A 26289-nucleotide genomic window follows, 5' to 3' on the forward strand; every position below is an offset into this window, starting at 1 on the left:
TACCTTTTTATTACTGTTTGACAGTAGTACAGTTTGTTTACTGTAAAATTTCTTACTGGAAAACCGACTATCTGTAACAATTTAAAACTACAGACTCCATAACAAATAACTAATAGTAAAATGCTTTAATAAGAAAACTCTGAATAGAGCCAGTAGAGCAGATGCAGGAAACTGCTAAATGCTGCTTTTCACCGAGTCCTTGTCGACTCTAAAGTGAAATGTGACGCGGGCTCTCTCCTTTCCATGGACACTTACATCATTAGAAATCTAAGGCCATATAAATGACACAGAAAAGGCTGGAACAAAAGAAGAGCTTCACTCATGCATATAGTATAATGATGCACAAATTCAGGCAGATGAAGATAGCGCTAACTAGAGCTAAAAAAAACCCCCACAGATTTACAGAAATAAAGCATTGACATTTCATTGTTTTTCAGTTTAAGGCCTGGACAGAGCAGCATGAATCTGTCTCAGTGGGTGTGATTCTCAGCATCCTCCGTCTATTAAATAGAGGAAGCTCTGTCGAGTCAGCCAATAGCTTGAATTCGTGAGGGTGGAGGGGAGGGGCCTGTGAGCAACCACATGACCTCATCCAGACAAAGCTGAACTGTCCAGAGCAGGGAGCGGCATGCACACTTGGCCGAGTCACCATGACTACCAACCAGTACATTTACACACCCTCCCAACACACAGACACACACACAATATATACACATATGTAAAATTCACTAATATTTACACGCTCGATTCATTGCTGTCATACAGGGAAGCATGTTCTGCTCATCTGAAGCATGATTTTAAAAAATTCCAGTCCTGTTGCAGCCGTTTTCCATGAGTAATCGCTTGCAGCTGAGATTTGTGAAAGGGATTTAATCTTGTCCCCGAGCCAGACAAATCTCACAATCAAGAACTGGTCAGCATATAACATACTTTCCACCGTTGCAGCTGTTGCAAAGAATATGTATAATTATATTATAGGTGCCTGTCACACATCTACATTCGGGGATGGAATATTAGAATAAAGCGCATCTATCTACCATTTTCTGATAGCAATTCCAGTTAAAGAGATGATGTCATGCCATACCCAGCTGCCGGACAGCACTTTGGGAAATGACATCAGTACTGCAACATATCTGTGAAAGCACTTGGATTTTGAAAAAAAAAAGAAGAAAAAAAAAAAGACAACTCTATATTGAGTCATATTTCATGTCCTAAATTTTACATTCACTATTAACCCTTTAAACTCCAAAGATTGCACCTTTCTGACTTCCCTCGTATCTACAAACCCTCTTATTAGTTCAGATGCATATAACTAATAATTCAAATTAACGTTATTTATATTAAAAGAACATGGGACTTTAGTCTGACACTTCAAAGAACTATGTTATGAGTTAAATATTCATTTCAGTAAATCCTTATCCTGGTCAGGGCTGCTGATCATTAAGACAAAACAAGGCAGAGACACACCCAGGTTGTTGCAGGACATCACACATTCCCATTCATGGGGAGATGAGAATAGTAGATGAGAAAACCTGAAGAATACCCATACAGATACAAGGAGAACACGATAAACTCCATATAGACAGTAACACGAGCTTAGGATTGAACCAAGAACGCTGGAGGTAGCTGAGACATGGCGATGCTCTGATCTAAATACTGAACGATGACATAAGATAAAAATGACTGCACAAGTGTTAAGAATAAACTTGTCCATTATGAATAGTACAATTCATGCTGTGGACTTCTTCCTTTTATGCTGTGAGAGCAATGATGGAAGATTCTTCACACAATCGCCTGAGACTTTCTGAAAGAAATATGTGTCTGTCTGCAATGCTGAACGTGAGAAGCATCTCTGTCACCTTGCCTGTCTCTCACCTCACCATGTCCTGGCACTGCATAAAGCTCAGAAAACAAACACTTACAATATATAATTCTAACATATTAAACTGTTCTTTTAATTACTTTTGAACTGATTTGATCTTAATTTAAAAGCTACACAAATTTTATCTGACTGGATCAGGAGACTTGCTATGCACTGCCACACCCTTGTCCTCCTTCTCCATTCCTCTCTCTACATAACCTCAGCACAACTTAAGCTGTATAATGCAGCAATCACACACAATCAGTCCTCCCTGTCCTCAATTCTGCCCTACAGGACACATAAAAGTCCTTTGTTGCAGGCATAGATGTACTGTAAATGTGTCAGACAGTCAGCTGGCTGTTTGTTCTAACGGTTTGAACCAGACGCTGTGTGTATGTGTGGAGGAGGGGTAAAGGGATGCAGAGGAGGTGAGGTGGGGCTCTGCGGAGGAACAGCACAAAGATAGTGACTGTGCAGAAACACATGCTTTGTGTGTTGAATGACAAGAATCTTGATCTAATCGAGAAGGTATTTTTTTTATCATGCGTACTACATGCACAATGCTAATAAAACTGGGGAAAAAAGCATATGATGTCAGGAATAAATATTCATAGTCTTGGGTTAATGTGAAAAATATCATACATGGCATGAATAACTTAACAAGACAGGGTGTTATAGGAAAATAATTCATACTGTATTGTGCAAAGCTGATCACCTTTCTCTAAGTGACAAGGTTGTTTATCACTTACATCACACCAGCTACCAACACTCATAGCCTCTGTTTTTTCCTTTTCTCAAAGTTACTAAGAAAAAACACAGCAATGTAAGTGAGAAACTCCTAAAAACCTGCCTATGACGAAAAACTTCATCGACCACTCACTGGCACTGGAGACTCATCTCTATCTCGTAAAAGGAAGCTGTTCTCACAATCGGCGTTGAATGATTGCTCCGCCCTCTGCACTTTCCCGCTGGCCAACGTCCACATTATATCTCCGTTCTCGGGTACATTTGGGCATTTACACTGATACAGCATTTATATCTTATACAGCAGGTGACAGTATGCTTCACTCTGGTTTGTGAGCCGCAATAAAAGAAAATGAAACCCAAGAGAATGAGGAAGTTAACCTTCGCACTATGCTTAATATTATTGATATTTCTGTAAAAAAAAATGTCAAGAGCAACATTCTTGTGTTTCTTCCTTGTTTATTAGTTATTGGTTATACAGGTCAAACAATAAGATTTGTGACGTCCTATTCACTTTATTGGTAGATTTTCAGGTATGATTGGCCTTCAAATCTGATTCAAGCTCATGTTGATCTTTTTTTTTCCCCTTGGCTAACAACAAAGGGTCTTGAATCCATTTATTACAAGTCTTTTATTATCCATCCATCCATGCATCCATCCATCTTCAACTGCTTATCTAAAGTCGGGTCGCGGGTCTTTTATTATTATTATTATCTTATTATGTTATATTATTATTACAAGCTATTGTTACCATGGAAACTATGGCATATTAACATATCGCTGCTGTGCAATGACATTTAGGTCAAGAAAATTAATTAATATTTTCTATCCAGTTTTAAGACTGGATCAGCACTGTGGGGTTATTTTGGCTGAGACACAGTGTTTTGTTTTGGAACTGAAAAACATGATAAACAGCAGAAAGGTGTAGACATGTTTCTAAGCCAAAGCACAATTAACATGCATGGACTGGATATATTTATGTATATCGTGGTGGCCATGACGTGTGGAGCAGGCTTTCATTGCACTGAACAGAGATGAAAAAGAAATTTAGCAAAATGTACATTTTTGCTCTGTAAAAAAAGGCATGGCGCATTAAAAATGCGAAGGAAGCTAAACCTCATGCTGACCGATTGCCACTTCAATTCAATGACTTTGTTTCATTTAGCTGGGATTAAAAATAAAGAAACATGTCTGAGACAAGACAAGATTTACTAAATATACTTCTCATGATCATTATCATTAGCCCTGAAGGCTCTCAAGAATACTCACTATAACACTAACAAGAAGGAAAAAAAGAAACTCCCAGCTGATCAAACGAAGACGTCGCTTAGCAACTAATCAACAGTCTGAAAACAATCGAAATTCCTAGAACGCAAAGAGAAAACAAGGTGCCATGTGACTGCTGAGGTCTAGTCCGGCAGTCATATTTTGCCAAGGTATCTCTGACCCCTGGCCTCTTTACAAATCTAATGTTACACGTTTGGGAGATATTTACGGAGGTTAGTTTAGACTTTCACACTCTACTGTACTCGAGTGGTTCTCAACCCATTGGGTGTGAGCAGGGAGAGCAAGAAAAAGTACAGTGCGCATGATCTGCCAGGACCAAAGTTAAAAAAAGCAGAGTAGAATAAAGCGAGAGCGTTTGAAAGACATCGACTTCTCTAATCTATTTCTATCTATCTAGTTTTTACAGATGAATTCGTCTTTTTACGGGCAAACTAATCCTTTACTGATATGTAAGGTCTGAGTGTCGGATATCGGCTGACGCCCGACACCTGATTCTCGTACCGTTGAACTAACGATTCTGAACATCTGACAGCTTTTACAGCCAAGTTATGCAAAATATCGCAGGCATGATACCAGTCTGTCAACATCACACACTTCTAAGGGATAACACATCTACAGGGATACATTTAGGTACTATGCTCAGTTTACCCTGATACTGGTCAAGACCGATACCTGCTCCAATACCGATAGCAATACTAGCCTCGGTTCACAGACACCCTACTTCTTCTGTCAACAAGCCAATAATAATGTACATAGAACCTGATCTTGTGAATTTTCTCACAACACAATCATCCAAATCATGCTGCTATAATCCTAAAGACAGTCATATGATCACTGGAACTCTTATTTACAACAGACTTAGACTGAACATCCTTTCATCAAATTTTTGCTTTGCATATCTACAAAAAGAGTCGAAACTAAGAGCCATGATGCTGTGTCAGCTGTGAGGTATTTTTATTTATTTTTTCATTTGACAAATTCACACAAATATCAGTTCAACCTGAGTTCATACGATTTAAGGCCAATTTAGACTAATCACGACGGGATTAAATTCACAAGAGTTTTAGGCTGATTACCTATTTAACTGGTGCACATCTGTCCGGATGTTTTTTTTCTGTTGTCTTTTGAGAAAATTACAGGCTAATTGTAAGGATACTTACTGATAGTATTCTTTGCCTCACACTTTTAAAAAAATATATGCGTACATCAGTGGCCTTTCCACGGTATTAAACACTTCCAACACTTCCCTCAAATCAACAAATCAACACGATCCAAATCTGGCTTATTCTGAATTGTTGCTGAACATCAAGTCACATTTCATTTAATGACTGAATGTTACAAACCAACTGTAGCAATAAAAACTGGGCTGAAATATAGATTCACAAATTTGACAGATGCAAAATTCAGGAAGCCATTCTGCAATTAAAAATGTTTACACTGTCCGCAATGGTTTTCTTGACAGTTGGTTTCTCTTAAGGTTTTTTATTTCCAATTACCTCTGGCTAGGATCTATAGATAAATCTGTGTCCTGATTTCTATAATGTTGCTCTTTCCTGTCCTTGTCAATTAGCACATCCAGTCCTTGGCAATTAGCACATCTCACCCTGTATAAGATAATATAGACTTGCATCAGATACATCATCTATGTATTTTCTGTAACAATATACTTTAAAGACAAAACAAGACTAGACAGAACAAGGCAAAACAAGACAATTTGGGTAATTACATTAATGCCAATTATTACTAATCATTTACGTATCACAACTCTTCTGTGTGGTGATTCGTGTATCGCCATGCTGACATAATTGTTTTTTCACAAATTATTTTATAATAATTTTATAATTATTTATATCTTTGCATTTTAAGTGGTAAACAAGTGGTTGCAGTTCGTCTATTATCATACAGGTGGAGTGCTCTAAACTATTTACACATTTGAAGGCAGCACAGCATCATGTGTGGTAGGAGCAAATTATTTGCTAAGTTTTTTTTAGAATTGTCAAAATAATAATAAATATTATATTAAATCGAGATATTTATTAAATCATGATACTTACAGAATCGCGACACAAATCAAATTGGTACGCAGGTATCATGATAATGTTGTATCGGGTGATCTCTCCCTGTAGATTCCAATCCCTACCAATCAGCACCATACTTCAAAATCAAATACTGAATCAATGAAACGGCTCCATTTACAAACACCTGCACAAAATCTGGTACTGTTGTTTATAACAGAAGCCTTGGAATGTCATGAAAGACACAGAGTCAATTATATTAAAGAGAGAGAGAGAGAGACAGAGAGAGAGAGACAGAGAGAGAGACACGCCCACCCTGCTAAGAAATCTTGGGCTTTCAGAGCAATGCTCTGCTTTGTATAAAGCCACAAAGGACTTATGTAATTCATCCTCTTCGCATGTCAGATGCCTTTGTCAGAGCACTGTGGTCCAATCCATTCCCAATCCATTCCAAGTAATGTCCAATGTGCGTGGTCTGAAAACGCCACGACGGTCATTTTGCATTCGATTTATTTTAAAATGTCTGGGTTCCTAGCTGCAGGATTTGGGCTGACAAACAAACAGCTCGGTATTATTCTTTTGTGTAATTACCTGAACACCTAATTACATAGGTAGGATGTCTACCATTCTTAGAAACATGAGAGCCATTACATTCAGCAAAAAAAGATTACAACTAATCATGCTCACACTGTACAGAATTGGGTAAGTATGGGGGGGGGACCCCTCCACAACGAATCTGAGGTTCTTTTATCTGAAGAACAGTTGCATGACTGTTGATGTATTTCTCTACTGTATGGTACTGGACATTTATTCTGCCATTGTTTAATCTGGACCCCTTTCACCTTTAAGCTCCAAATGGTCTACTCTTCATTAGGCCTTTCTAATAATTTTACTGTATGTCCTGATATAATCTAACATGATACTGAAGTGTTCATAGTATAGTATATAGTTAGATATAGTTTGTTTACAATATATATAGTTACATTATTAAATTGGATATCAAAAAGATGTACAGCAACAGAATAAACAATATACACAGTTTTGCCCATTGATTTCTATAAACTGTGTGCCTCCGGAGTACCAAACCTATAGCACTTAAACACAATAGTGTTAAACTGTATTAAAAGTGAACAATCCGAGCACTGCTACAACTGTGAGCGCACCAAAAGCAAAATATTAATTCACCTAAAGCTAAATGATTGAACTTTTATCTCAGTCGAAAAGAGAATTATACACAACTTATTAATATTTAACTATAAATATTTATCTTGTATCTGTTTCATACAATATGTGCAGTATTTCTGTGTGCATGTGTCCGTATTTAATGTGATTTGTATCTAAATGCATTTTCTGTTATTGTTTAGAATCGTGTGTAGTCTAATGCTCAGACTGTTTTACTACAACATTTTGTTATGTCAAACGCAATAACGATAATTCTCTGAATCCTCAAAAACAGTTTGGTAAGAAGATGAAATCAAATATAAGTCATAGTTTCTAAGCTAATGCAAGCTGATGCAATGTCATGTGACTTAAATTGCGTGTGAATCATTACATACATTGGTGTGTGTATTAACCATTTAAACAACCAGCATTACTCTCATTGTACAATACTGACAGATTAATAAGGGATAAAGTTAATTTATACCTCAACATCAATTAATGTGATGTTGAAACTTCTATAGTATCAACTAATTCGCAGGAAGATTTGTGGCAGACGCTACACATAAAATAACAGGTGTCTGATTAGTTTTTCTAAGAGGAGATGCAATTTACTTGTAAGTGCTGAAAAGTGCAGTTCCTCAAAAGACCACTTGGAGACCAGTGATAAATTATGAGTTGATCCCCACAGACCACCCAAAGTTAAATTGTCCAACTTCACAATAGCAATAACATTTGTAGGCTGGTACAAAAAAATGGCTTTGCTCTCCTTAGCTAGATTTTCCATTCATGACAACTGTATGGAGATGATTTTTTTATGCGACTTTTCAGTTAAATTTACAGTAACCCATAAAATTGTGCCTAATGGGTGACGTGCAGTTATGGATGATGGAGTTTAATCAGACGCAAAGTAACATTAGTGTATAAATTAACATTAGCCACTTTAGCATTTTAGCTACAATAGGTAGCTTGTTGTGATTGAGGTAAGTAGTTGTGTTCCAACTAACAGCCAGGCTCCCTTCTTTCCACACATTTGCCCATTTATGGATTAATCAGGGTTTAGGCGTGGTGAGATCCTGGCAAGTCAGTGAGACCAGAGCTCCCACATTTGAGCTTCAAATCCACTCTTCAGAAAACCTGGGGGTTACATCATAAAGGGTTTATCCAGTTCTTTTTATACATTCTATGTCAGCTGATGTGAAGACGAAGCATTAACAATTTTCCCATAACAGCACATCCTTTTTACCCCTAATAGCAGTGACAGTCTGCTATAAAACCAGTGCTTACTGTCTCTTAAAAAAGTTTAAAATAAAACAGTACTTCTTTTTCACAGCTGAATAAATGGCGTTATTATTACATGAAATACAAAGTGACTTATTCATAAACCATGCTTTTCAGATCCTGCAAAAAAAAAAAACAGCAATATCTATAGAATGATAATGGAATAAAGACAACGCATGTTAGTAAGATACCATCTCTGAGGCACATACTGTATGATACAGTCTGGCCTAAGTGGAGCAATCGTAGGTGACAAACAGGTTCTTCAAGCAAGCAGATATTTTAGTTATGAGCCGTGGCGTTGCCTTAAATGAATGAGACATACAGTAGTAACTGATATCCAATGCACATCCTGTTGCTTAAAAGATTATCTGTTGTGCATTTTTACACCAGACCCATGGTTCTCAAAGTGGGTTCTGTGAAGCACAGTCATGAAATGTGTAATTTCTTTTTTTAATTGTCTATATGCCTTTGGACAGCAAAGGTCACAATGTCATAGATCAAGTGACACCAACAAATCCTGAAGCTAAATTAAGCCTTACTGACAGATTCCTTATAATACTCAATATATGAGGGAAAATCCCAGTGTTGGATACTAGTAGTCATCCTGCTGGATGTCTCAGGAGGTCATACATTAGGCATGTAGCTCTTAAAGGTACATAAAGCTGGATTTTTTTACCAGATTAGATAGGTTTGATCATGAAGCACCGTGATGTTGATCATTATTATAAATGTGATTTATATTTGCCTATTGTTACTAAATAAAAATATATACCATGCAGCCCTTTATAGCCTTACTGGTAACTAAAGTACTATATTCTGGTTATTACTGACTCTAAAAGCACAAATAAAATGAAAGCCTCTCATCCGATAGATGAGACAGATCAACAGCCAAAACCTAGCGCTATCACCTAAGCCCACTTCATGAAACCCCGCCCACAGGATCTGCTCTGACCACTAGAACAGCCAATCTGTAAAATAAATGTCAAGAAACCAAACAAAACACTAACAAGCTCTTTGTACTGGAAGTCTGCTTTCCAAACAGCAACTAAACACGTTTCTGCAACAGCCACACCTCACAATTAATGTTCCATTTCCAGGTTTGTATACAGGAATTCAATGCATGCAAATATAAATATTATTCCTTAAATAAAAGACTGCTGTAATCGTGCAGATCAGACAATAGACAGGACTCAGGGAAGCAGTACTTTACCGAGAGCGCACTGAAAACTGTCTCCTCTAAGGCGAATAAAACCAGAACTGATGTGATGGATGTGACGGCTGATATCATGTGATGGTGGAATCTGTAGCCTATTTAATTATTTACTACAAAAAGCTGAATATCATAGAAGAAAATGTGATATTGGAAAAGTGAATAAAAAACAGAGCTACAAACAAAAGGCTTCATATTTATCCTTGTGCTGAACGCAGGTCTTGTATCTTCCCACTGTATTTTCATTACTGCACGTTGAGGCATTGATAGCTTTAGAGCAACAATCTGAATTTATTTGCAGAGTAAAAGCACTTATAGCTAAAACAAAGTCCTGACGCCATTTTTGTTTTTTTTAATTGTTTTATTCATCTCACGAGCGCACTACAAAATAACGGTCGCCTCTAAAGGATGACGGTTAAACTCAAAACTACACCAAACTTTTTGCTAATTCTTGTCACATTTATTATTATTTTTATTTATATAAATAATTTTAACACACGAATTGCCTTCCTATAGTCTTAAGCACAGAGCTTGTCAACACTCGAGCTGGCTCTGGCTTATTTTTAGGTCCTCACACTCGACCCTCGGTACACAAAGTCATTCAGGATACAAAAAATATATTTATATGATACCTTTATATTTCTCGAGTACGTCCTCGTAGGCTTGGAGGAAGTCCGTCTCAGTGGCGAGCACACACGGCCCCGGGGTGTAATGAGCCATTTACCCGGCTGCTGGAGGTATAAAGGAGCGACTGCCGCCCGGACCCGGACCGAGCCGCTGTGTCTCACTGAAGGCGACGCCCCAAGTGCTTGTCCCGCCCACCACATCCATTAACCGACCAATCAGAGCGACTTCCTCTCAGGCGTCGGGAGAGAAATCACAGCGGCGTGCGCGCGCTCCATCATATACCACGCCATGTGCAACTCATAAGCTATATAAAATCTATATTAATGTATACAACTACATAAGTTACATGAAGCTATATTTATAGTATAAACGCAGATTTATAAACGATCTATTCACGCGCAGTTTAAAATGTGAATGCATATTTTGCGTAAGCTTTATTAATGTACGTAAGCAGCCACAGCAGGGACGTGATTGCAGTTCAGGGATGATGTATGATAATTCCATGATCGCAGATCACATCATGACACATCAACACCAACGCAGAATCATGACCATCTTTGTCATGCTCAATTATAACACAGTGTGTGTGATAAGCTACTGACAAATCCTCTCTAACCCTCATAGTAAGGCAAAATATTTGTTTCCCCCCCTCCATATTAAGGCAAACCCAAATCGTCCCCTGAGCGACTGTGTGAGAAACTGCTGGTCATACACGTGTCTGGAAGGACAGCCGATATCCTCATGGTCCTGCTGCTAGCCGGATTTTATCCCTCTTACAGGTTGAACTGTGCGCCTTTTACAGGTAGCACAAACAAGACCACTGAACGTTTGAGCATCGGTGTATTATTACACATCTGGCTGCACAGCATAAATGTTCTTATAATTCCAGCTAGACACAAATACATCTTATGATATATGAAAACGAAACACTATGTCTTTTGTATAATTAATTAATGTCTGTTATTCGTGTTTTCTTACAATTCACTTGCAATATGATTATTCCACCAGTCCTAATTAATATATTAGCAGTGAACTAATTATTATAATGATTTTGAATAAATTACATTATCCTTACTAATTTCGTCCTGTCATATGATTATTTATTTTAAACTTTTTTTAGAACACACCAGGAGGTTTTATTTTTCTGATTATATTAGGATTAGGACTATATTTAGGTCAGTCATCACATCATTTCATCATTTGCAATGCTGTGCTGTGTTTAAGGAGGAGAATGGGGAGGATGACAACGATAACCATCATCATCATTATGGCCTTTCAGGTTATACAAGGACAAGTCGTCAAGGCTGTAGATTTACATACTGTCCACGTATATATTCGCCTTTAGCGATTGGTTTACAAACAAAAATAACCCCATGCAGATTTTTAAAGCCTTACCAACACCTGGTTATTAATGACTCAGAAAGCACAAATAAAATGAAAGTAATTAGACAGAACCAAGCCTTTCATCCTGTACCCTGATCAAAAGCCCAAATCTAGCGTTATATCTGCGCACGCCAACAATAGACGACGGTGATATATTTACAGACACAGGCCTGCCCCAGCCCTGGATGTAATTACGCAGCGAGCTGTGAAATGTCTAGGGGAGGGGGGATTTGAAGAAAAAAAGGAAAAACACCACAGCAGCCTGTAGCTCTGACCTGCGATCCTGAGCACGGCTCTCTCAGCCGGATCCAGCACCGAGCCGCCGTGGATTTTGCGCTTGGAGCGCTCGTGCCGGGGTAAATTCCACGGAAGTGTGTCTCCGGGTGCAGGGGACACACAGCCCGATCTGACGCTGTAGTCGTCCTCATCCGAGAAATCCACAGATGAAGACATTGAGCAACGCAGGGACGCGTTCCCGGATCCGGAGCTCTGTAGAAACAATGGTAAAAAAAAAAAAAAAAAGGAAAGAAAGAAAAAGAGAGAGATCTCAGTAAACACTCCACATCCTGATTGATGAATAACACCAGCGCACCGGCGCGTTTTCTGCTCTCACCATCGCTGCTGTGCCCGGGGAAGGTGAAATCACGGAGGAAATGAAACGCTTCAGGAGATCATCTGCTCGCTGGCACTCTGAACCGAGCTCTCACTGACAGTCACATAAGCATATAAAAACAAAAGCGCACGCCGTGTGTGTGTGTGTGTGTGTGGAGAAACCACCGTCTGAGTGCGTCTGGCTCCCCCGACAGGACAAGACGGAGACTTACCGCTGTGCAGATTTCAGCTGGAGGAACCGAGCGGCTCGTGCCGCTGATCATCGCTATAAAGGCAACTCAGAAACCGCGCCCTATTCGGACGGTAATCGGTTTCATCCAGATCGATCTCGGTGGGCTTTTTTTTTATTTTGCGGAAGCGCGCAGGCTGAGAGCAAAGACCAGGCGAGACCTTGTGGCATGATAACGCGTCATCGCTCCCTGGATACAGACAGACTATATTTATTATTATGGGATGTATAGCAAGCATGGTGTTACAGCGCCATCGCTCTGAGCTCGCTGGGTCGGCGCGTGATTAACGGTACCTCCACACCAATTCCCGCACACACGCAAAACACCCCCCAAAAAGCGCACGGTGCAGGTTTTACGCCTCTTTGTTTGCCACTAAAACTGTATATGAGTAATTTATTTTTAGATGTGAAAATAAAAATCTTTAAAATATCCAGAATTTTTAAGTCAGGTGGTTTAGTGGTTGGCCTTGCACCTCCAGGGTCGAGGGTTCCATTCCCATCTCATGGTCTATGTGTGCAGTGTTTGCATGTTCTTCCCTTGCATGGTGGGTTTCCTCCAGGTACCCCGGTTTTCTCCCACAGTACAAAGACATCCAGATGTGTCAATGAGCATGTGAGTGTACTTGTGTGTGTGTGTGTGTGCCCTGCGATGGATTGGCACCCCATCCAGGGACTACCCCGCTTCGTGCCCTAGGTCTCCTGGGCTAGGTTCCAGGTCCCCATAACCCTGTATACAGGATAAAGCGATATAAAGGAGTGAGTGAGTAAGATTTTCAGATCATCATAGCAATGACTTTAAAAACCCAGGTCTGGTTTCCACCTGAAATCCCAAATGGACTTTCAACAGAACACAAATGTCAAATCATGGCAAAAAGTGAAAATCCCTAAGATATTTCTGATTTTCAAAAAGGCTGGCTTATTTGCACAGTTTGAGGGTGGACTGTCTCAATAACATCCATACATGCTTTTGATTCCACTTCACATACGTACTTAACTTGTCTTTTGTATATTCAGGCCCTATTGCACTTGACGTGGTTTCATATTTTCCCCAGGTGTCTTTGTTCAGGAAATCAATAATCTCTGCTGTGTGTATGTGGGTGTGTGGTGCTCAGTCATAGACTGTCTGTTCCAGGGTGTATCCCTGCCACGTACCCAGTGTTCCACAGATAGACTTTAAATCCACAGGTATCCATACAAGCACTTACTAAAAATAAATGTATTTAAATTTGCGTTAAAATTGACCAAATTCTTTGGCACTAAATGAAAGTTTCATCTCAGGAAAAGGTAATGAATTTGCTGGGGCATTCAGGAGCAGACAGGTGTGCCTTCACTGAGAATACCTGAGGTTTTAACGCATGACTCATTAGATTTTTATCTCCACAAATGTTGAACGCCACACGTGTTCTTGCTCCGGGTTCCTGTGCCATCTGTTTGTTCTTCTCCTTGGAATACTGAAGACTGAGTGAGGTCATCTGTTGGACCACGGTTTCAGGTTTCCGAAGGCTGTCCGGTTTTCCTTCATGGCGAATGTTTTTAACACTGAACTAGGAGTGCTAGTTTTCCAATTTAAAGCAAGTAGAAACAAATAAAGTGATACTGGCAATGCTTAATATGAAAACCCATCACTGCAAGATTACAGGTAGAACAACAAAATGACATTCAATAAATGAAAAAAAGACAGAAATGTGATAGAAGAACATTAAATGTAATGCAACCTGTTAAAATTATATCCCATAATAGTTTTTCTCTTTTAATCACATGGTAACCTTAAAATAAACAAATGGACACACTGAAATTGAAAGTAATGACTAAATGTAAATGATTCCTCCAGTAAGTGAACAAATGTTGAAAATATGTGCATATATGCATATTGATATAATATACCAAATGGGCAAAATTGAACATTGGAATGAAATGGATACCAAAGTTATTTGAAACGTTTTTTAGCAAATATACAGCTCCAGAATCGAGAGTCAGCTCCAGAATTGGTGAGATCCTTATCCTTATCTTAATAAAATATTATTAATTATAATAATAATTATATTAATCTCACACTAGCTTTTTTCTTATTCTTTTGACTTTTAGTTTAGAAAACAGACAGGCCATGTTAAAAGCTTCATTTTATAGTCATTGAGCTAGGCACACATCACCGGGTGCTTAAATTTATGATGAAAGAAAAAATATGATAAATTTGAGCTGACCTTTAAATCCATTCAATGGAATCAAGGTGGTGTCTGATTTGTAGAGTTGGAAACGTGGTGATCACAAAATGTTCTCATCAATCAGAAAAAATATCTGCCTGTTATCTTCCAAGAAACCGTTACATCTCTAAGCATGCTCCTCATGGTTTGTGGGAGGAAAACCATGCTAAAACATTTTTGTTTTAATTCCCTCCATTACTGCAGTAGACGTGGGCTTTTTTTAAAGCCTTCGCCTAATTTACAAAGGCCAACACTCTCTTGTCTCATTTCATTTAGCAAATCCTAATTCGCAAAATTCCGCATGTTAATGAATGACTAAGGAAATTTTGTGGTACCTCATTACAACAGGAGGTCTTGAACAACTAAAGCATAAAATACAAATCGGAACATGATTAAAAATTTCTAGGTTTGCCAATAATTGTGAAATGTGGTTTTGAAAACAGGTGAATGGCCAGACTGCTCTGATCTAACAGGAAGGATACATGGTAAGCAGAAAAGCATCTCAGAATGCAAAATACATCGAACCTTGAGGCATATGGATGACAACCGTAGAAGGCCAGGTCAGGTTCCAGTCCTCCGAGACTAAGAGAGCCACACCAAAACTGAAGAGTTAAAGATAGCAGGAAAATATCACCATCAACAGCGTTAAACCATGGACGTAACCTGCATTTTTTTTGTGTGTGTGTGAACACTTCAGGCTGGTGGTGGCGGTGTGATAATGTGGGAAAGATTTTCTTGGCAAGCTTGGTTTGAACACCACAGACATTTTATATTGTTGCAATCAATATGTATGCCTTAATGGAGCTGAGTATATGTTTTTGGCTGAATACATTTGTACAAATCCTCACCTTTAAATATTTGCTATTCAGAACCAGGAGAAGAATCTTAACTGGCTTTTTCCCACTGTATATCTGATACGTTTCCTCTTCCTGTACCAAGAGCTCTTTGGAACATAAATTATAACTGATCATATTCTCCTTATAATGGAGCATGGCCGAGCCTCTCAAGTATCAAATGCTGGGGCAATCTGATACAGGTTGATAAAAATGGAGCAATATCTTCTATGGAGAACATAATCTGAGGATAATGTGAAAGCCTGTCTCACAGCTTCCCTGCTCAATCCTCCATTTAAACAGTAACAGGACGCAAATATCTCAAACACGCTATATTCGAAATCTACATTAAAAAGAAACACAGAGTAATGATGAGGCTACAAAACAACATTCCAGCTATTATGGAGAATGATTAACTGATATTTTATAACCCATTTATTAATACATGTTATAATAAAAGGTGTGCAATATGAAAACCAAAGCAACAATAGATGCCGGATCAGAATGAAGAACCAACAAGCACACCCTTGTCTATACATGTTTAATCCTCCACGCATAAGCACATCCTGTTTTCTTAAGTTAAACCCCAGCCAAAAAAACATCTGACTCCTTTCCTGTTTTATTACATTCTATTAGGAGTCTTGAAAGACTTATGACTGTTAGAAAATAATTTTTTAATAACCTCAGTGTCTGGCTGAGTGGTACAGGTTCTGCAAGATCAGCACATTTTTATCATAAAAGCATAGAGCATTAACTAATACAATGCCCGAATGAATTCATGTTACGAGTTTATAATAGAGGCCTAACATTATGCAAATGAATGCTGAGTAAATTCATTTTTGTGAGGCAAGTGAAGTAAATTTGGGGTATTATTTTAGATTCTGCAAGAAAGGATTGAGCTTTAGTAGCACTGACAAAAGCAAATCCTTTGCCTGAATAGATACAAAGCAAAGGAGAAATTTCTTAAACATACACTTTTACCTGCATGAATCAGCTATTTTATAATATTGAGCAATAAGCAATAATTTTTCTGATCTCATCTTGTTCACCCCCCCCCCCCACAACATAAACAACTTTATGATCATAATAAAGCTTTTCGTGTCATGCTTTGGTCCTAAATGTTCATTAAACCTATCTAAATTAAAAGCCTAAAATGAAAAACTCTAAATCTAAATCTGTCTCATTCCATGAGCCCTACAGTATAACTAGCTTTTAAAGCGAAAATGATTTATCCAGCATTGATTTTATAATCTAATTCTCTTCCAACATTACCCACAATACTATTAGAGGACCTACTGATTATGCTGCCAGTGGGACTTTGCTTTAACTGTACCTTAAGACAGTGATGTAGCAATATTTTATTCCCTTACGGTGCCCATATACAACGGTGAGTCGAAAATTATCCGCACTCTGGCTGTAGAATGTATAATGTAACTTTTAGAAAAGACAAATCCATAATTTTTCGGCATAATCTCCTATAACGCAACACACTTAATCCCTCAGTCAACAAGCTCATTTAAAAATGTTTAAGCTGAGAGTCACAAATGTACCGCTGTCCTCACTTCTTAATCAGAATTGAATCTTTGTCCTCTTAGGGCTGCCTTCAGATGACCAAACAGGTGAAAGTCAAATGAAACAAGATCAGGACTATAAGAAGGATGCTTTAACGCCTCAATAAAACTTTTTTGCAGATTGTCGACAGTGTGAGCAGAAGTGTGAGGACGTGCATCGTCATGCGATGTCACAACACCCTTGGATAGCAGTCCCCTGCGTTTAACCCGAAATTCAGGCTTCAGCTTTTCAATAAGCGTCTTACTGTAGCGAACGCTGTTGATTGTTGAATCTTTTTTCTGATAATGTTCCAATACTTGCCCTTGAGAATCCCAAAAATCTGTAAGCATCAATTTTCCAGCTGATTGTTGACTTTTGAACATATTCTTGGACAGCGATTGAGGATGTTTCCATTCCATACTCATCGTTTACTCTCAGGCTCGTAGTAATGAACAGTGTTGGGTGTAACGCAATACAAAGTAGAGTACTGTATTTGGATTACTTTTTTGATGTAAAGTAATATCTAACACGTTAGGTCCACCATTTAAGTAATCAGATATTTAGTTAGATTTTCAAAAATGTAATCCTTTATGCAGATAATTTATGTAACCTGTGAGCCAGACAGCAGTCATTCCCAATCCATAAGTGTGTGTGTGAAAATCGTCCTACAAGCCCCGGCCATGATAACCCGCCCATCTCACCTATGCGGTTTGACTATGCGAGGACCGATGCGCGGAAAGATGGAAACCTAATCACAGCACCAAAACTCGCAGTGAATTATGATAAACTGTACTTATAGCCACCGGGCGAAACCATGTAGGTGAGATAGGGGTATTAGTAGTTAACAGATTATGGGCCAAACTTCGCTGAGTGATGATGGTAGAATAATTATAAAGGTCTTGACTAAAACTAACTAGTTACTTTTATCAGTAGGCAATGCTGTAATGTAACTGATTACTTTTTAATAACAGTAATTTTGTAATGTAGTTAGTTACTTTAAAAAGTAACATCCACCAACACTGGTGATGAATCTATGTCTCGTCACCTGTAATGATTCTCATTAAGAAACTTTCACCTTCTTATAGAAAACTTATAACTGCATGGTGCTCTTCTTTTAGGCAAATCACAAGTGGGGAATACACTTCTGCTTGCAGCGCAGTTACAAAATGAACCGATGTAACACGTTCACACCTGCACAGAAGGGACTGATAAGGCAAACAGAAGTTTTAATATAACAAGTATATAAGTGTGGAGAATTTTAGATTCACCCTGGTAGTTGTGCACATGCAGCTACAGCAGCAACTCCCGTGCCAGGGGTCACATACTGGACTTGGTGTATCATAGACACATCTGGAGGGTTGGGTGAGGTGTCCACTAGTTGGTGCATAAGAGCCAAAACATCTGTGCACCTGTGTTTAAAGTTGTACCCTTATGCAATTTCATGCAAAGCAGCAGTCTGACTGACTTTTTTTAAAACCATTCCGCAGTAGGCGTGACTGTTGTCCCTGGACTGTGTCTCTATTTGTAAACGCGAATATAAAATGTTATATATAATTATTTATCAAGCTAGAAAATCCAAATGACAGATATTTATTGGCACCCTTTGACAGACAGGCATAAATCAAATAACATTTATGTTAAAGTTTTACTCAAATAACAGAAGAACCTCTTTAACTTTTCGTTAACAAAAAACATTGCGTGTGGCAAAATTGATTACACAACAATAACTTTCTTAAATTATTCTCAGTCTTAAGGACCTCTTTTTCGTTGCTCTGCCTACTTCTCTTTTTTTTTCCCAAAATATTGCACTTAAACACATTCAGCCCTGTCCCAAATAGCTTCTGCATCCCTACTATTCTCCTCCAAGTGGCTGTAATGTTGTTTCAGTCGCTTTGTTGCTGTCTACTAACCTATTTGCTGCTTCTGGTCCTTTTTTAACACCACAAAGTGACAGTGGATGAGTCAGTATTGATGTAAGCATTGCTGGGGTTATAGAAGGTGCCCATCAGCACTCTCCTAAACCCCGAAGAGACAAATAAGAGATCTTGCAAACCCCCATGGGCAGGCACAAATGAGGACCAATAGATTCCACTTTGGGATAAAGGATTTGTCATCCATTACCATGAGGAAAGCCAAAGAGTATTTTACATATAAAAAAGAGACAGATGGTTGCTGATCAGAAATCAAATAATAGATATTAAAAATGAATAAGCATTAAGTACCATTAAGCACTATCAGAGGCATAAGGGAGAATGTCTGAAAGCTCTGGGACGATGTACAATTTGCTCAAAAGTAGTCACATGAACAGTGAAAAAAATGGAAACAAAGACAAATGCATGAACCATAGATTTTCAGGATTTTCAATTGTTAAAGATCAAAAATTAAACAAACAAAATATTGTTTGTAAGAGTTTCTTATAATCTATAGAGAGAGAGTGAGAGTGATACAGTTTTTTTCTTATTCTTTTTAAAAGTAAAAATAATTCTGGTGCTGGCTCTATACCGGCGTACAGTGCTGTGCAAAAGTCTTGACCCAGCCCTCATTTCATCATATTTTGCTTCCAAAGAGCCAGACTTACTTGTATTTTGTTGTCAAACCAGTGATTAGTATACTGGTGATGCTGAATGCTGAGTGGTTGGAACAGACAAGATGGAAAATGAGGTTGCTGCTGGGGTTGTTACATAAAAACCAATTTTTAAATTGTGATCTTCAGGCGTGTTGCAGGCTGTCACAATAAAACATTTGTTCCCATTTATTTATTTTAATTGATTTAATTTAAAACGAAGGAATGATGCTGACTCAAGACCTTGGTACAGTACTGCATATTACATGAAGTAACATATAACAAGAGACCACTCCAGTAAGGCTTGCTGAATTATTTCAAAGCTGCACTGGGCAAATCCACAATTTCATTATAATTTACTGTAAGTTTTGAGTGCAAGAATGAATATGTACTTAAATTAATTTTTTATATTTAGATCTACTTGATAAAATACATTAATCATCACCTTAATGATTCAACACTTGGATTTTTTTTTTCAGTTTGCCCCTTTTTAAATAATAATAATAATGATAATAATAAAAAAGCTTTTAATGGTTTAAAGAAATCCATTGTGTCCAAGTGATCTATTAAAGTGTTCCAAGTAGGCTACATGTAAAGGCTATAATTTCTCTTGCTAGCTAGTATTTAGCACACCGTCTGAACACGCCACAGCTGAAGAGAGAGTGTGTGGGTGTGTTGAATGACCTAAACAAAACTCATCCAGTTGATTCATTGCATATGAACTAAACAGAAATCAGCCATGTTACACGTTAACCTACAAATGAATGAAATGCATCATGAAGATCAATATTAAATTTTTACCTTTTAGTCATTGTAATTCTGGCCATGCCATAAACACATCAATTTTTTTACTTTGGCTGTTTGACATTACCCCTCTTAATTTTTACATGAAAATCTATTTTTAAAAAGCAATTTCCTTTCTTAATGAGCTGCTGAAGAAACTGTGATGTTTTATGTTTAAATACTAGAGTAAAGTCCACTCAATTTACATATAAAAGGTTAAAATAGATGTTAGAAAGAATAACTGTCCAAAGTTTAACCCTTTGAAATGTGGTTCTGTGCTCTGTATAGCACTAATCTGTAATTTTCAGTCATTGATAGGGTGAGGAAAATGACAACCTACCAGAAAAACTCATTGAGTTTGAACCGTTAAGTACTCCAACTTAAAAAAATTCTAATAATAATAATATTAGGTCAAAGTATTATATTATGATTTGACCAAAACCATTAACCAAAGTCATCTTGTGGAGGTAATGTAGGGAAAATCATTGACTCATTATGTCCCACCAGGGTTAAAGAGGTCTAAATAGGTCACTTTGAGGATGTAATAATCACGTTTAACATATATACAGTATATATATATAACAAAGTGAATTTTCTGAGGATGTAAGGAATGACCCCCAAACAGGAATGTGAAACGTACACCTACTGGTCTCCGCGTGGGTGTTACTTGGACAGAGTGATAAAACTCAGGTTGTACTCTCTTGGTCACTTTGCGTTTCCTGACAACACTGCTAGATTCTGGCTCGCTCTCGGCTGGATCAACCACAGGCTTTTCTTCACACGCTCGGGCTCTTATAAGCCTCCGTCCATGGCGCGGACTGTGCCGGAAACCCTGTCGACAAGGATCAGAAAACACATTCACTTCCATACACAGTATCTTATGTTTGAAATCCTTACCGTAACCATGACAACACTTAGTATCCACACTGAGCAATGGCAGTAATAGTACTAAGATTAGCAGATATACTAATTACGCGTGCACAGTGCAAATTAGCCTGTAAATTTTTTAGATCTTGTTATTGTATATCTGACACACTTTTAAAGTGTTATAATACAACTAAGACAGAGCAGACACCATGGGGGTTTAGAAGTTAACACCTAAAGATTGCATGTCTTTTTTCCATGCTTAGAGGGTTTCCTCCGGGTATTCCGGTTTCCTCTGATAGTTCTCAGATATACAGATATAAAAGCCGTTCCCAAATTGCTTGCACTGTGTGAATGAGTGTGTATGTGTGTGTGCCCTGCTAAGGATTGGCACCCTGTCCAGGATGTACCCCGCCTCGTGTTCTAAGTCTCCTGGGACAGGCTCCAGGCCCCCCACAACCCTGTAAACAGGGATAAAGCAATAGAGAGAGTGCACAGCTTTCTTATAAGCAGGCTCTTTTTAAAAAAAAAATCAAATAATAATAATCCCCAGACCATGATTACACCATTATGTAATTCTTATAACCTTGACATGAGGGGGAAAATGATCTTAGCTCACATTTCACTCGCTGCACTGGTACTATTTAGGTTACTTATTGCGCATGCGCAATGCGTATTTTTTTTGGCGTTATGCTGACTGCTGATATACACCGAAAGTGTCATAATGGAAGAAAAACAGCACAACTTTTCCCAATGCGGATTCATCTTGTATACGAATGGGCAGAGGATAATTACAAAGCTTGCAATGACCTTGACATGAATAATGAGACAGAGAAATTACCTCAGATCGAAAATGATGCGTCCGAAGACCAGCTTCTGGAACAAACGGGAGAGATTGAAACACCCGAGTACTGTTAGCTTTAAGCATTTATCTATAAGACGAGAGAGTCTGATCGATTAGTTTTAATTGTAGCATTTTTTTTTTTAGATAAACATTACACAGCGCTCGTTCTGATGAAGATGCAACAATTCTTATTTTTATTATTTATTTATTTATTTGTTTATTTTTTAAAGGACGAATGCACACTAAAACACACTGAAATACTTTATTCATGAGAACAAAAAATAAGTCTTGGACTCGCGCCAACGAGGCGTCTTACGCACCACGACTCCTCGATCGCCGGGAGAAGACGGATTTTATGGGGATCTTCTCATGGCGAAGCCTCCGATGCCAGCAGCAGAGAAACAGGATCGTGGCCACCGTTCCCACCAAAAGCAGGATCAGCAGGAGCAGGCACTGGAGGCTCAGAGGTCTCAGCAAAACCAGAAAAGCCGCAGCGATCATCGCGATGTAGCGCAGCCGCACCTGCACATCCGCGCATATCTCTGGGCTAAAGGCTAACGGCGCGCGCTCCTCACTCTCACTGCTACATGGCGCTCCATTGATCTAAGACAGGCCGTGAGTCAGCACGAGCCCCGCTTATACTGCTCATGCAGAACAGAGGTGTGTGTGTGTGTGTGAGAGAGAGAGAGAGAGAGAGAGAGAGAGAGCATCTGCATCTGAGCTCAGCAAAGCTGCACGATATTTAAAGGCATCCGACCTGCGCACTCACTGTGGGCTCTGTCTCAGATTAACACACACACACACAAGCACTCCAGCACGTTCACTGGGTTGTTCTGAAGCAGGTCCTGAGTTTTCTTGGTGTTAAACCTCCACCCCAGCCTGAGATCCCGAGCGCTCTGGAGAAGGGCTTCACTCAGGGTGTCTCTCTGTTTTTCTGCATCAATTCCCCTTCTGTTATGTATGTAAAAGCATTAAGGGCACCATTTAAAATATATTTGAGTTCTGACCTCCCCTCCTCAGACTTCTGACTTTAATCGTAGCATTCTGACTTTTTTCTTACTATTCTGACATTAATATCAAAAATTTAAGTCAGATTTCAGAATTCAGAGTTAGTACTGGTTAAAATATTTATTTTTCAAAAAATATATTCAATTTCTGACATTTCTTTCACAGAATTCTTACTTTAATTGCAGAATTTTGACTTGAATGTCCGGATTTTAACTTTTTTTTTTCTCAGTAATTTGATTTCTTTCCTCAGAATTATGACTTAAATCGTAGAAGTCAGAATTTTGTAAAAAGGTCAGAATTCTAAGATTTTACTTTCTTTACATTTACATTTTCAATCTCAGTATTCTTTTATTCCAACTTTAATTCTCAGCAATCTTTTTTTATTTATTATTATTATTCTGACTTTTTCCTCAAAATTTTGAACTGTGACTCAATTTTCTCTCTGTTAACTAGGGCCACTATTTAAAATATATTTAAGTTCTAACATTTTTTTCTTAAAATTCTTACTTCAGTCTCAGATATTTTACGTTAATATTAGACTTTTAAAAAATTCTTGGTATTCTGATTTTTTCCCCTCAGAATTCTAACTTTAATCACCTACAGTCAGAATTTTGTGGGGAAAAAAGTCGGAATTCTGAGATTACAGTCACACTAACAATAAACTCTGAATTCTAAGGAAAAAAGGTTAAAAAAAACAACAAATAAATAAAATATCTATCTATCTATTTCTCTCTGTCTCTCTCTCTGTTTTACTTCACGTTCATTACACGTACACAACCCCACATAATATGATATGCAGTAAAATGTTTAAGATGCAGTGAGATGGTTTTAACAAGATGATGTACAGTGCCTGATTTCCTGTTTAAAAATTGTTCCATCTTCATGTCACCTGACCAGAGGGTTTTATTTCCCATGGACTGAGAGTCTTTCAGGAGCTGTTTGAAAAACTCCCAGTAGGCTGTCATGTCCTGTATGATACCATAAAGTTGGTTTAAAGTTTTTAGTTTTTCGCTAACAGGGTCCAGCAACAGAACCCCACCTACCCCGCTGATAATCACACTGAGTTAGGGACCATCTGCAAATTGCTGTCAATTCAGCCTACTTTTCAAAACCTATATATGGATATGCATTAGGAGTAAATGTGGTTACTGATTGTTTTTAATATCTCTAATAGTAGCGTTTTATGACTCTGCGTCTTTATGAATAAATAATAATTAGAAATGATTTTTATTTTAACTCCCAGTTCATACAACCTGTTGGTTCAAAATCCATACATTAATGTGTCGCTGTATGTCCTGCAAAGGGCATACTGCTTTGTATAGGATACTATTGGCTATTATATATAATATATATATTAACACTATTATTAATGCATTTTAATAAAAATATTATTCATTTTATTTCAATAACTTCAGTGTCGGGTTACAACACTTACATGAACTTATTGGTTAACCCACTGGTATCACTAACAATGAGGGTCATTTGTTGTTACTTTGTTACTTGAGCCATCTTGGGTCTCAAAGTAAAAAGAAAAATGCTAAAGATTTTGGGCCACAGTGTGTTTTTGACAGGCACACAATGATGCTTTCATTAGCCCTTTCCACACTCTTTTGTTTCTTTCTCTTCAGTAGCATTGATTGATCTCTTCTCAATGCAGTTCACTCCTTTTTTGGTCGGCAGCAAATGAGAAACGGTCTGTTTTTTTTGGACAGCGTCTGCCTCAGTAGCAATCAGGGATGAGTCGCCTTCATAAAGGAACTCTCAGACACACATTCTTTAAAATGCATTAGTGAGTGTGTCTTAAATTAGAGTGGAAGAGAAACAATAAGGACTAGTATGATATATCATAATTGATGTACAGTTTGAGAGGACTAAAAAAGGAAGATGGAATTGAGGAAATAGTAAACTATAAAGTTGACTGCACATAAAGATTTGGAGTACAGCACAAGGTTGCTTTACATAGGATGTTTTGATACCAAAAAGAAATCTGCAATGTCAAAGTTGTAGTGGTATTTGGCTGACAATAAATTCTACTGTTCTGCCTTTTTTTTTTTTCAAATTGATTGCCTGATATTTTAAGAACGACAATATTGGTCTTTCATGCTTAATTGTGTTGGCAAAGGAAGATGTTTAAATAACATTTGAAGTATTCAAATATTTCCCAAAAAATGTTATACAAATAACTGTCAGAGAAGAATCTTTGATCAAAGGAAAGGTAAAAACGGAATAACAGTTATAATTGTTGGTAAATATGGAAATAAAAAATGTAATTGATATATTAAATATATCAATTATATATGAAATGTATTAAATTAGAATTGTGTAATGTTGAAACTGAAAGAGTTTTTAAAATAAAATTTGTAGGGGTTGTGATTGATCACAAACTAACATTAAAAGGAAAAATCTTAAAATGTCTAGCAATTTTGTATTAGTGATGTGTTAAATTATAAGGCTTTGTGTATAACTTATTATCTTCTAATTTATACTCCATTACTTATCTTATTGCTTTGAGTTGTGAGAGTCATTCTTCAAGAAAACGATAAACGTAATAATTCCTCTATGGTTCTACTACAAAACCAAGCTACACATGCTATAAATGAGGCTGGTTACTGACCATACTAATTTTTCATCAATCACACATTAGTGTATTTAAAAAAAATCTAATAATATTTAGAGCAAAATCCAGGTTACTCCCAGATTCTGTGCAAATTAACCTTTTACACAGAATCAGGGAGTGACCTGCAATAGCTGTTGATTTCTTTATAATGTTTGACTTGGTGATATTGTTTAATTCGTACTCTTTTATAACTTTCTATTATTAGAAATAAAATACATAAAGAAAATAACTAACTAACTAAATTGATGACTTAATTAAAAAAAATTAATCATAAAAGGATGAGCACTTTGTAAGACATGTGGGTACACCACAATAGGGCACACTACATGGAAACTATCTAAAAATGTTAATTGTTTAAATACATATAAAAATCCATAATATACGCTAAAAGGGGGTGCGCCCTCTGCAGGACATGTGCCTACTACACATTTTAAACAGACAGTGTTTTTAACCAATAGGTCACATGACCTGGCAGATACTACAATAAAAACATATTAATTATATAAAAAATATTACTAAATATGAAGAAAGTTATACTATTCAATAAAAGGGGTGCGCCCTCTGCAAAACATGTAGACACACAATTTAAAAAATTTGATTTTAAACCAATAGGCCACA

The 26289-nt window shown here is 37.6% G+C and overlaps 1 protein-coding gene across 1 annotated transcript in view; it reads right to left on the reverse strand.

Moving 5' to 3' along the window:
- dst (dystonin) overlaps positions 1–22660 on the reverse strand; it is a 140766-nt gene extending 118106 nt beyond the window's left edge. Inside the window, exons 1-4 of the mRNA XM_053502886.1 lie at positions 22367–22660; positions 22044–22078; positions 20985–21170; positions 11842–12055 (exon numbers count right to left, since the gene is read on the reverse strand). Of these exons, the coding sequence (XP_053358861.1) occupies positions 11842–12055; positions 20985–21170; positions 22044–22078; positions 22367–22547 (616 nt within the window). The 5' untranslated portion in view covers positions 22548–22660. The remainder of the gene's footprint in view (positions 1–11841; positions 12056–20984; positions 21171–22043; positions 22079–22366) is intronic.
- Between the last annotated feature and the right edge of the window lie 3629 nt (positions 22661–26289).

The sequence above is a fragment of the Clarias gariepinus genome, chromosome 8 (assembly GCF_024256425.1).
Source record: "Clarias gariepinus isolate MV-2021 ecotype Netherlands chromosome 8, CGAR_prim_01v2, whole genome shotgun sequence".
NCBI lineage: Eukaryota > Metazoa > Chordata > Actinopteri > Siluriformes > Clariidae > Clarias > Clarias gariepinus.